The sequence below is a fragment of the Gymnogyps californianus genome, chromosome Z, assembly GCF_018139145.2.
Source record: "Gymnogyps californianus isolate 813 chromosome Z, ASM1813914v2, whole genome shotgun sequence".
Classification (NCBI taxonomy): Eukaryota; Metazoa; Chordata; class Aves; order Accipitriformes; family Cathartidae; genus Gymnogyps; species Gymnogyps californianus.
In genome coordinates this window covers 15,404,084-15,417,308 of record NC_059500.1, presented here as the reverse complement: position 1 = coordinate 15,417,308, position 13,225 = coordinate 15,404,084, and the positions used below count along the sequence as shown (strand labels likewise).

General features: G+C 40.7%; 1 protein-coding gene across 1 annotated transcript; it reads left to right on the top strand.

Moving 5' to 3' along the window:
• Positions 1 to 11,140: 11,140 nt before the first annotated feature.
• LOC127027596 (tetraspanin-3-like) lies at positions 11,141 to 12,685 on the top strand. The gene has a single exon (XM_050913386.1). It carries the CDS (start codon positions 11,141 to 11,143, stop codon positions 11,957 to 11,959), a length of 819 nt encoding a protein of 272 aa, XP_050769343.1. The 3' UTR covers positions 11,960 to 12,685.
• The last annotated feature ends 540 nt before the right edge of the window (positions 12,686 to 13,225 follow it).

Below are 13,225 nucleotides of genomic sequence, written 5' to 3'. Positions count from 1 at the left end.
AGTCTAAGCAGCCTGTGTAGATATGAGTTTATTCTTTCATTTGAGAAAGAGTGAAAATTAAATACAAAAACGACCACCTATCTCCACCTGTTAATCTAGTCACAAAAATATTATCTACTACATGAATATTTATTTCTTACATCCCTGCTGATAAACTAATGGTTTAATATTGTTCAGGCTTTTAGCCTCTTTCATGCTTTTTCCAGCTCTGTCAGTGTGGGTCATTTAGTAGTTTAGTGTCTAAAACGGCCATACATATATATTAAAATTAGACAGTTTAAATTTACCTGATGTGAGGTGATTTAAATAAACATGTGCAAGCTAGGTGTTATTTTGATCTCGTAGGATTTTATACCATTCCAACTCCAGCAATTAAATGGTGTTTCTTGATACCTCACTTTCTTTATAACCAAGCTCAGAACCAGCTCTTTTGTATTATATAGCAGGACTCTGGAAAGCTGTCTTTCCCCTTTCCTTCAGGCTGTATGGTGGAGTTATGCAGTCAACTGCATTGATAAATGAGGTTTTTTTATGGTTTTCTCTTTCTTACATAGAAGACCACTGGGAAGAGACCTCCTTTTATACTGGTTCACATGGCAGGATTACTGGGCATGAAAAGTAAATTCTAACTCATTAATGAGGGTAACAGCTAGTTCTGTCACACACGTAGTCTGCAGGGAAGGTTTATGGATTTGTTTGTACATGTCTGTTTAAGATACATGTTTCTGTCTACAGAGAGATCAAAGAGCATTCAAAGCTTTCAGGTGTATTTCCCTTGAAAATAAGGGCAATTCAGCCAAGTTCTGGATCCAGCCTCTCCATTCTTAAAGCCTGTAGGAGGTTTTGCATAAGTTGAGGCAGGGTGAGATCTGTGTCAGAAGAGGGAAACATGCATGGAAATACTTTTTTTCTCCTCAAAATTATGGAGATTTTAATGTCTTTTTTCAGTAACAATGTACTCTCTGTTCTGATTTTTGGAAAATCTGATTTCATTTTGGTTCAGGAAAAAAAATGACTCAAGATACCTTGAAATTCTCCAGGGAGACGCCATTGCAGAAAACTGTTCAGGTCCTTTAAACATGTTATTCTGAATTGTAACATGATACATAAAGCATTTTAAAAAATACCTTTGAAATCAAAGGCCATTCCTAAATGAAAGTCTGTCAGTAAAATAAGTTCAAAATAAACTTTTTAGATATCTCTAGAGTTTCCCTGAAATGTTTAAAAAATTCTGAATAAAGCATTTTGATTTTTTTTCTGAAATCTGGCAATTCCAGGTTTTGATTTCTAGTCCTAGTTTAAACTCATGAAAATATTTACTTGCTAGGCTAGGAAAATTCTTTATATTCATTACGTTTATTAACTGTTGGTTTTCAAGTTCTATTTTTCATACAGAAGTTCTTCTGTGGGGCTAAGGATCTTAGCATGGACCCTTCTCTGCCCGCCCTGAAATGTCTGGCAGGATTCCAGTTTACTTTGGCTTTTCACCTGCATCTTTTTCTGCAATCTGCCTTCCCAGAAGCGCTTGTCAGTATGAGGACATGACTGAAAAAAAAGAGTAAGTCTGCTTTAATGTGCTGGTTTTGGCTGCTTGGTTATCTCCGTGTCGTCAGGTGCTTGTTCATGTTTCTCTCTGGGTGCAGGCTTTTTCATTTATCAAAGCTCATTTTATTGCCTTCTGTTCCTGCTGCTTTCATCACTATGGCAGCTGAATGTTTTGTTCAATTGAGTTCTACTCTTCACTGCTACCTGCAAATTTGTCCACAGGAGCACTGTGAAACAAAGGCATGGATCACAATATCTGAGATCTACTTGTTTGTAAGATCAGTATATTTTTATAAACAGTTTAACTACTAGCCACTGGTAAACATTTCAGCATTACTTCATTAAAGAAGAATATTGAAACACAATGACTATAAACCCACAATTGCTACTGTTGTGGAAGCCGACTTGTGCAATATTGAAAATATTTTTAATTAAACAGAATGCACTGCTGCCTGGGAAGTTGTGTAAGTATTTATTACAAATAAAGCAGATTAATTAGCTGAAGGGAATCAATGCAAATGTAGAATGTGTGTATGTTCAGTAGGATTTACATTTATTGCAGGGTTTATAAATCTAAGGAAACACTGTCACCATTCTAGTGCGATTTTTCAGTATTTTTAAGGCTTATCAAAAGCATTGGTCAAAGTGGCACTTGTTGATAAGGACAAGTTGAGCAATGCTACATTTTATGTTAAAAAGAATGGGGCTGCCACTTGGTAAAACCCATGCAAACAGCCAGAGCAGAGAAAGCCTTGAATATTTGAGTGGGAGGAGGTTTGTTCCTATTGGGGCTGCAATGGACACGAAGGACTTCTGTTCCCATTTTCCTCACAGTACATCCTATCTTCCTCCTGGCATGTTGCACAGCCCTTGTCTGTGTACAGGGAAAGGGAAGGCGCTGAAAGCGCAGTCTGTGCCAAAGCAAATCTAGGAAGGTCCATGGTCTGAGCTGTCACCCCTTCCCTCCTCTGCATTGTAGAAATTCTTTGGCTGCAGAAGCTGCTTGTCAGTCAGCTCCACTCCCTTTGAATCCCATGTTTTCTGGAAACCAGAGCTCTTATCGGGTGTCTGCAATAGCTTTCTTATGTATTCCACTTGGTGACAGGCCTGTAAATATAAATTTGTTTCTAAAGTGAATGTAGTGCTGGAGAAATATGTCAGCGTGACATGTGGAGAGACTGAAGCTGCCCTGGTCACCTCCACCATTGGTGTAGCCCTGATGTCATGGGTAGGGCATTTGCCTTGCTCCAGATGTCCTGCCTCCCTCCATGCCTCTGGGGTCTGCTGTTAAACGGGGAGCAACTTCCCAATTGTTTGCATTTGTGTGTGGGGAGGCTTACCTGGCTTCCAGCGATGTAAAATTGCAGTGGCCACCTCATTTTGAACACCCTCGCCCATGCATTCGGGATTTCAGACCAGAGCAGACACCTGTGGAAGGTTCTCTGCTTCAAATTTCACATTAATGCTGAAATTTGCACAATGGGAATCCATGAGGAAGACTTTTTACCTAACTATCTATTTTGCCTGGCCAACTATCCAAAATGGCTATTCAATTCCCCAAAGTAATGGATTTCTACCTCTATTGCTTCTTATGCCTGTGCCGCTCCAAGATTTCTCCAATGCCCCATCCATGAACGAATATTGAGGGAGGAGAAACATGTACAAGCAGTTGCAAGGTTATCCCCCTATCGGCATGAAATATGGGTCCCCCTCCTTGCTTGATTCACATGGGCACTGCATCACACCGAGTTTGGTGAGTGGGTGGTGGTGGGGAATGAGAGCTTAGGTAAAACCTAATTGCTTTATTTCGGATGAAAGCTCATGATAGCCCTGAATAATCTGGCATTTTGTTCTCTGCAAAAGCAAGACCACAATTACCTTTGAGATTATAGAGCTATTTTCTGTTTGGTCCCGAATCTCACAGTGCCAATCAGGAAAACAGAAACTATTTTTTTATTACAGATAGCCCCCAAACAAATTTTGGAAGTAGATTAAAGAAGAAAATATTGGTTAATGCTTTTTCTCTTTTGAATATTTTTGGTAGGGTTTATCCTGATTCAGCAACTATGCTCTTCATCACTGTCTGTTTCACTGGTAGCAACATTTAATGAAATTTGTGTAAACCTACTCACTTTCTTTGTCCTCCAAATCCTTTTCTCCCTGCTGATTCCTCAGCTCCACATTGAGTCTCCAATTTTTATCTGTCTGCTGAAAATGGGAATACTCATGTGCCTCAGGGTATATTGGCATGGATCCTCATGCTGGAGCCAGCACTCAGGACCATGACCTGTACTGAGCAAAAGGTGCCCCAGACTGTGCTGTGGGCAAGAAAGCAGCATCTCCCAGGTCATTTACTTCTCACAGTCTCTCCTGGGCTTTCTCATGCTGTGTGTGTCCCAGAGTCCAGTTCTGCTGGAAGGTTCTGAAGAAGGCACTTAGGTTACAATAACCACAGCTGTCAAGGTGCCGTGGGAGAAAGTAAAATGCTTCTGGAGTGCCGGGATATTTTTGGTAGTCCTAGCTGGACTTCACATTATGGGAACCTCACTGAGGTTTCTGAAAGGGCCTCTGATGTCCAGCTTCTGTGCTTGAAAATTGAGTTTCAATGAGTACACTAAACTCTGAAATAAAAGAAAGTGAGTACTACCAAGGCAAAGGCAAGTTGTGCTACTTGTTGTTGGGTCTGGAAGTTAGCAGAGACACCTTTCCTGGTAGTGGAATGCATTCAGGTTTTCTCCCTTAAATGTGTTGTTACATTCCATGTTCAAATACATTTTCATTTCTTTGCTTTTGTTTTACATTTAGATGCTTCTATGAGTTTAAACCTAATAGAAACTTTCCGTGTCAGTATTTATATTTAAAAGCAAAATACCTCTTGAAGGCAATTGTTTGGTGAGGAGATTGTAGATAGAAATAGAACACAGAAATAAATTGCAAATATTTTTGGTTTTGATACTTTTTTTTCCCTCTCTAAAAAGCTGCATTTCATCGGAATGGAAATGCATAAAAATCCTATTAAAATTGGTTCCACTTCTTTGAAATGTGCTGTAAGACTAATTCTGACAAAGTTGACATTTTATATGCTCCTATCATGACTTAGGAAAGATAATAAAAATAAATTCTCTACCATAGTCACTATAAAACCTGGTATGAGATGAACATTACATTTGATATAGATATACTTAGTACTACACCAGTAAAAAGAGAAAAGGACTCTATCAAATATTCCTTTTACTTCCACTTCGCTGAATTTTCAGCTGCCTTGTAGGCCGACAACATTCTTTGCTAATATCTTTCTTGGTGGAAAAGCTGAGCTTTTAATCATTTGTCAGATTAACCCAAAACGAGTGTTTTCATTGATTTTTTTTCCTAGTCAATGAGCTGAAAAAGGCATCAGTTATTCACCAGAAGAACCTACACCCTGCCAGCCTTCATCTTCACAGATGAGTTCATGAAGCACAAGCTGTACAAATCTCATTCTTTCGGGTGAGCTCCCATTGCAGGTCTGAAGAGGTCTGACAAGCTGCTCACACCAAGGTAATCCAATGCTCTCATCTTAAAGGAAATTGCTGAATCTGTCTCCAGCCAGACCAAATATTTCAGAAGTAATCCCAAGCTCATCACATCATTACTGCTACAATGCTTTTTTTTTTTTTCGCCTCGTAAATTGCTGCTCAAGTGAACCTTTAATCAAGAATTTTTTGCATGTGATCATGCTGGATATCCCCCCTTCAGCTTAGTTTTGAGTAGCTAGTTACAGGAAACCATAACACTCAGAACAAATAAATCTCTGCTGAAGTGGCCTCAAGAACAAACTGACATTGGACCTTGATTTACATTGTAAGATCAACAACGGGATTTCCATCTTGTAATAAATCCTGATGACTTAAGGCTGAAGTTTTTGGACCTCAAAGAGCACTAAAGAGCCTGCACCCTCTGAGAAACAGAGTAGCCAAAGGCAATATTTGCAAAAGCATCACAGTAATTTAGGCCCCTGAGATTGACTGATTTTAAGATTTATCACAAAATTAATTTGAAATATTTGTCCCGGATGCTGTATATATATTTAATAGTATCAATATGAAACAAAGATTTCCAATTTTTTATTCACAAATGGCTGCTTTATGGCTGTGCAACTAGATTCATTCACATTGTTGGGCAAAAGGGTCACAAGCAAAAAATTCATACGTGTCACCTACAGCATTGCCACGGCCTGCCTGAGGTTTCACAGGTGATGCTGTGGAGAATGCTGGCCCAGCAGGGGTCCAGCCCCATTTTGCATGTGAGCCTTCTCTTGAGGAAAAAGCATCATACAAGGAGTCCTTTTCCTGAGGAGACCCAGCAGAGAAGAAACTTCATTCATGGGAAGTTCTGACAGGCATAAGCTTCTTGTCAGGTCTTTACACAGTTTACTAACTTCCAGATAATGTATTCAGACACTTCTGACTTCCTCCCTAAAAAGAACTCTGTTAGTTATTTTCATGAGTTAACAATTAAAGGGCCTCTATTTCATATTAAAAGTCTTTTTATAACTTCAGAAAATGCCCAGAAATCTTGCATAGGGTTTGAAACACAAATGAGAACACCGCATTCACAAGAAAAATATTGTAGCTAGTGATGATTGAAAAAAATGAAAAAAAAAAAAAATGTCACAGAATACTTTAAATGTCAAGGTGACTTGAATTTCAGAGTGTTCTGTCCTTTCTTCATTTTTTGAAGTTTTTACAAAGTACCTTTTCCTCCAACCTGTTTTTATTACCAACTGCAATAAAATGAAGGCTATCAAAAGAACAGAAGTTTCCTTCTCATTTTAATTTCTTTTTTCTTTTGCCATTCTGTGTCTTTTAAAATCTTCTCCAACTTCTGAAATTCCAAAGTGATGGAAATACAGAAACTGCTTTTTTTTTTCTTTTTCTTTTTTCTTTCTTTGATAGTCTGTATTCATCCCAGTCCCAAGATATTTTATAGCAATTCCAGACTGGCAAACAAAAATAGGAGGGGAAAAATAAAATTTAATAAAAAAGAAAACAATTTTAGTCTTTTTCTTGTGTTCAATTCATAAAAGGAAAGAAAGAGGGAAATACATGACAACACCAAATTTTTGACATTTGATTTTCAGTATTTTCAATACCAGTGAAAACCTGGAACATTAAAAGCAAAACTAAATAAAAGACCTGAAAGCATTTGATGTGGTTCTTCAATTACAAAAAAGGCCACTTTTGGTCAGGCAAACAGAGCCAGGGGTAAACATCTGACTGGCTTTAGTTGAAACACCTGCACAATGGTAAATCAGTTCTTGTGGAGAGTACATTTTCTCCATGAATAGGAGGTGGCAATCATATCTCCTCTGCTTGCTTCAAGCTTTCCATGAGAGGTATTAGTCTCATGCAAGGCAACAGAATCTGACCTTGGTTACTACGGCAACCAGTTGTGCATGGCAGTAACTGTAGGATCTGGGTCCAACCAGGCTTGTTCATCCTTTTTGCATTTGGGCTGTCAGAGTGATCTTGTAATATGACAAGTCTCATAAGATAATGTTTTTTATTCCCAAAAAGCCAATAGACTTAGCAGCTTTCAGTTTTTTTAAAAATAGCTTTCCGCTTGGTACCCAGTCCTTCTGCTGTGGAGTGTTTTGACTACCCATCATAGCTTCAATGATCTGATTGAGAAGAATCAAAGTTTGGGGGTTTTTTTTCCACCAAATATTACTGTTTATTTGCTGTAACTTTACATGCAGCCAGGGCTTTTCTTGGAAACTGGGAAAATACTGTGTGAAGTCTCTTCAGCTTGGGAAAGATATACTGACAGGGTCAGGATCAGTGAAGGGAGGAGTAATACCAATGATACCCATTTACAACTTTTTCTGGATCTGCCAGCCCTACTGGGTCATATGCCAGCTTTCACCTGCTGAAGGGGTCAGGAGGGTGGGTGCGGTGTGGAGAAGCTTAAAGTAAAAGCTAGAGTAGATGAAGTTGATAAAAATCTGTATTTTAGTAAGGTTTTAAAGTCATATCCTATGCTATGGATGTGCTTTAATCTAAGACCTTTAAAAAATCTTCTGAAATCTCAAGCCAAACCTCTTCTAGAGTGCTTTAACTTCACCTACAAGGTCCAGCTACAGTAGCTTCATGGGTGCATGGGTTACAGGGGGAAAGCCAGCTGTTCTTCTGAGGCAGCTTTAGGGCTCTTCTGTGTCACTGTGAAAATGAATGCAGTGGCTGAGGGTCTGGCTTTGAGATCTTGTCTCATTTCATATGAGGTTTGTATTAAACTTAGAAGATGGGCTTGTCTAACTGTGCCCTGATCCCATGGCCACCTCTTGGTTTCTTCTTGTTCACACAAGTCTGAATGGACTAGTTGGCCATCTTGATTTGAATTGTTGCCCATTACAGCAAGAGCTCAGATGTGTTCACTGATCAATCTGTATGACATCATTTAAAATGAGTCTAGTTATCCGCCTATGCTGCATTTGCACAACCACAACATTGACTTGACGGCTCTCCGGTCCCACTTCTGGACCCATGTGGAACGAACTTCTTTGACCTTCCTGGTACATCAGAGCAATTCAACATCAGTCACGGCTTGCTAGAACAATGAATGCAAAAAATACACAGTTGGCATTTTATTAACTTGAAGGATTATACTTTCAGCAACATTCCAGAAAGTAGTTTATCTAAGATGTATTATCTGTTACACCCACATTTGAATTTCAATACTCATCAGTTCATAAGCAGAAACAACTCCAGAGAAAGCAGGGATGGCATTTATCATGTCATGCTATTTACCACTGGAAAGAAAACAGAGGAGCATTCCTATTCTGCTTTACCTATACTCTCTTTGTCACACTTTGTCACACAGTCTCTTGATGGATACCTCCACTCATTGCTTTTTTCAAGCTTTTGGCCACACACACAGGTAAAATTACTTAGCACAAACACACTACTATTGAGGGTACCAGTTATGTCTTTTGGGTACTTCAGGGACCAGTTCTATGTTTTTCTTGTCCTTCTTTGTCTTGCCTGTCTTACCAGACAGCAAACATTTTGAGCAGAAGCTCTCTTTTCCTGAGTGTGTATGCATCACCTAGCACAAAGTGGGCGAGGGGTTTTAGTCAGCCCTGCCAATATTAATCCCCACTGCAGCAATGTCCCCTTGCACAGTGCTAAGTATGATCTGTCCCCCCAGATGGCACTGGGCACTGAGAGCTTTTACCTGGGAACTGGCTCCCAGTCAACTTTTAGGGTTGGTGTTTCTGATTCCTGTGGCGGATGGGCAGGCATGCGAGTTCTCCTGTCCACTTGTACTGCCACCAAAGTCCTGACCTCAGGAGGAAGGTGTGTGCAGATGGCTCCTGCAGGCTGGCTCACAGCTCTCCACGCAGAGCTAAGCCAGCACGAAGGCACCAGTGGAAGTGTTAGAGCCTGCAGCAGCACAAAGCCCTCCACTCACAAAAGCCGCTTCACCCCTCTCTCTCCCCCACCTCTCTGTCCCACAGCCATGTGAAAGAAATTAAAAAAACCTCACAGTGGTCCAAAGAGTCAGATTCAAGTAAATGGAAAGTTATTATATTTCGGGAATATTTAGAAAGATAAGAGCCTCTAGGCTTCAACAACCATTGAAATCCTCTCCTCTGTATTCGGGGGGGGGTTTGGCAGTTACCCTGGCTGAAATGAACAAGAGGTGCAGTAAAATTCTCCTGTAGGCAGTTTGAGCCTTTCTAATATATTTCAGAGACTGCAGAATAAGCCAAAAGTAAATAGTGTTGTAACTCATTTCTTAATTATCTCATTAAGCTTTATAAACATGGGGGAAGGCAGAATGGAAAAGAAGCAGGTTCATGTGCTTTTTTCAAAAAGCTTGCAAACTAGCAATAAGCAGCTGTTACTCCTCGCAGTATTTTCTGATATGTTTCTGATATGTTTCCTCACACTTTTCTGATATGTTTCTTCTGCTTGGTGGAAACATTAAATCAGTGTAGTTTGCCTGTGCGTACAGATGTGAGGGGAAATCCTTTCTGTTCCCCCCCTTTCTCCCTCTCCCTGATGCAGAACATAGAAATCAGAGAAAAAGGCATTCAAGAGAATAAGTGAATGGCAGCAAAAACAACACAGCTGGAGGGCTGGGGGTAGCAGCAAGCTGAACAGTTGCAGGAAAACACACATCCTAGAACTGCTTTGAAAGAAGCATTTGGTTAAGATTTAACAAGTTAATCACTGCATGTTAATTACTGTTAATGGCAAGATTAAAAATAATAAAAGCAATTTATCTCATTCCAAAATAATTAGCCTTAATGGCATGTTTGTACAGCACATAGAAAGACATTTTGATGGGAATCAGCCCAACATCTGTGTGTGCATAGCATATATAACAACAATAGGTCCTTGTAAAATGTCTGACAAATGTGGGATCATCGGCTTTGCTGAGACTTTTCCAGGGTTCCAGGGTTCTGAGCACTGACTAACTCTGATTTTCTGCAGGGTCTGCAGGTGCTCATGTTTCTGAAAATGAGGATCATTCCTCTGTATTCTCCCTTATGTATACCTGTTGTATTAGCCCTGCTCTGCATCATGAGTAACAGAAGAGGTGTTACAGGACATCATCAGGATGATTAGGGAATCACTGCTGGCCTTGAGATCTGCCTTCCTGGCACCTGTGACAAGTTTTATGCAGGTTTCCCATCCTGCTTGGCTCTTCTGTATCATATGTTTGAGTAATAATGCTCTTCTGCTGGCTGATAAGTGACATTAATTCCCTTTGGGATTGTTGTGAAGTCATTCAGCTGGTGTGTAATTCAGTTTCTTTACACACAAGGAAAAAATGCAGTTCTACTGTTGTTTGTATTCAGTCATTACAGCACTCAGTCAAATCACAGGTGATGCAAACTGAGGGGTACAAGTGTGAAATGGTAGGGATTTCTCTTCCAGATGTCTTGAGTAATTGAAGCTAGCTACACAGAAATCTTGCTGAGTAAAAAAGGGCAAAATATTATTAACGTCATTATGCCCCTCATAAAATCTAATGAGTGGTAAATGTACTGGGAAGGATAATGAGTCTAGGTGAGTGCTACCTACAGAGATGCCTGATTGAATAGCTCTCCTTAAACCATTCCTTCATTAATGACTCTGACTTTTGCATTTGTTGCCATCTTGACTACTGCTGTAGGATTGACAGTTGGATTACCTCTTTCACTTGGGCAGTGTAAGTGATCTGAACTAGCACTGCTGGCTACCACCTAGACTATTTCTTTACATTTAGCTCTTTAACACGTAAATGTAGTAAAGCAAGGGGTGCAGCCTTTTTCCAGCTGTCCTCCTCCTTCAAATGCAAATGTCTCCAATGACAGCAGAGTAAATGACCTCTCCACAGCAAGCTTGGCATATAACCTCCTGGTTTCTGCAGGCTACGCTGAACAAGCAGCAGCATGTGGTTAGCTGATGCAGGGCTAGTCTTTGTGCTGAGGGAGTCTCATCAGTGTTGCTCCCTTGCAAGCTGTTTTTCGGTGGAGATGTCATCTCCTGCACCTGGATAAGTGGAGAGGAGGCCTCTTAAATGGTGGTGGTGGTGGTGAGGATTTAGGCTGCTAGGAGTGAGCAGCATGAGGCGAGTTAGAGCTGTGATGCTGTTATCGTCATCTTTGTGGTGCTATGAGGACTCCTGGCTCAGACCCTTTGCTCGATCTCTGCTGAGGTTCCTAGGCTTCATCTTCTGGGGTACTGCTGCAGCTTTGGCCTTTGGTGGAGTTTTTTTGATCCTGATGTACAAGAACTACAGATACTTATTTCAGGAGTCTTTCTTGGCTCTCCCTGGCTGGCTGGCTGTTGCAGCTGCACTTATCTTGCTACCTACTGGAGTTTTGGCTACCTCTGTTTCTGCTAAGAGCTCCCGCTATCAGCAAGGGGCTCTCATGTACTTGTTGCTCATTCTTCTTTGGCTAGAAATATCTTCGGCAGTTCTGGTACAGTTCTACTCTATTCGGATGGCTTCTGAGCTGAAAAGCACTATGGGTTACCTTGTCTATCAGTACAATGGGACACACTCCCAGGGTCCTGGCAGCAGGCCTGTGGATGTGGTACAGAGGAAGCTGCAGTGTTGTGGGGTCCAAAACTACACAGACTGGCTAAAGGCAACAGCTGCTTCTTGGCATCTTCCAGCTGAAAAAGCTCGTGTCCCTGAAAGCTGCTGTAAGGAGAAGTATTCTCACTGCAGGGGTGACTTACACCATCTGGAGCAGCTTTTTCAGGAAGGCTGTCTAAAGAAGCTGGAAGACCAGTTGCATTTTGTCATGCTCTATGTGTTTTGGTGCTGTACTGTGCTAAGCATCTTGGAGCTGTTGGCTGGTGTCAGCAACGGCATCCTCATGAGGCATCAGCCTTTCCATGATGTCCGAATTCTGGACTCATCTACCTTCTCATAGGCCTGCGGACACCAACAGCATTGCTGAACCTGCTGCGTGTTTCCTTGGTTTTGTCCCACTCTGCAGTTGCACTGGAAGAAAACTTCTTTTTTTTTAAATATATTTGCATGTAAATCAAACTAATTGATCACTGCTGGTTTTTTTTTTTTCCTTTAGTGTTACAATATTAGATAAGTTCTCCCCCATTTCTTGTTCAATAAGTATCCTGTATCTGAAAAACTTCATTGCTGGAAGTCACAGCAGGGAGGGGAGGGTTTTCAGTATGTGCAAACATGAAACTACTGTATGTGAGTGTGGGGGAAGCAGTAAGTAGAGGTATGTCTTGCTCGGGGGATCATGTTGCGAGGTCATGACCTGAACTTTTGGAATAAATCTTAACTGTACTAGGATCTTGAAGAGTAATTAAAGAGCAGATTCCTTCACCTTCAAACTTATATTTAACACTTTGCTATTTCTAAAAGAAGCCCTTTGTATAAAGTTTAACACTTTTTTTCTTTTTCTCCTTCAAACACTGGTTTAAAAACTAATTCTTCAGTGAAAATAAATGTCAATTTTTGAAGTGGCATGAGGGTGCAATCTAAATGAAGATGATACATTTAACAGCAGCAGAGTAACTAATAAGATGACATACAGCAGGAGGTATAGTTATCTCAGGAGTTGCACAGGAGCAATTCCCAAATTAAAGAGCAAGAAGAAAGTCTGTCTGTATTTATTAATTTGTTTCATGTCAAAGCAAGGAATGAGTCAATTCTCCTTTCCTGAAAAGTTGTGGAATGATATGCATGCTTGAATGACAACAGCAATATGCTGCTTTTTCTTAAGGTGTGTCTGCCCTAGTCTTACTAAATCCTCTTCTTATCCATTTTCTGTGGGTCTCACTCTAGTCAGCGTGTGCTGAAAGGGACTAAGTCAGCGCATGGGCCATCTATATTCTTGTTTATGTCAATGCTGTTGGTGTTTAGGGAGGTGCTGGTAAAGGCTCTGCTCTACCTGTGTTGGACTGCACAGTGCATGGTTGTGCATGTACATCTGTGTCTGTTTGGGACATGCTGTCAACCTCGCTACTGACCTGAGAATGGGAACTTGAGCAGCTGCATCCTTTGGTAAGTGCACGTAGGGAATCTCCAGGGCCTACAAGTGCACCACGTCAGGCTTTACCAGACTGGGAACAAGGAGATGGCCTGGGTCACAAACACCGCTGGACTGGGCAACTCCCTTAACACTTGAAGCAATAGTGAGCTAAATCATTATTGCTTTAAACTTTGT

What these genes read in the sequence shown, in the direction of transcription:
- LOC127027596 (XM_050913386.1), top strand. Translation starts at nt 11,141, where the DNA reads ATGAGGCGAGTTAGAGCTGTGATGCTGTTATCGTCATCTTTGTGGTGC.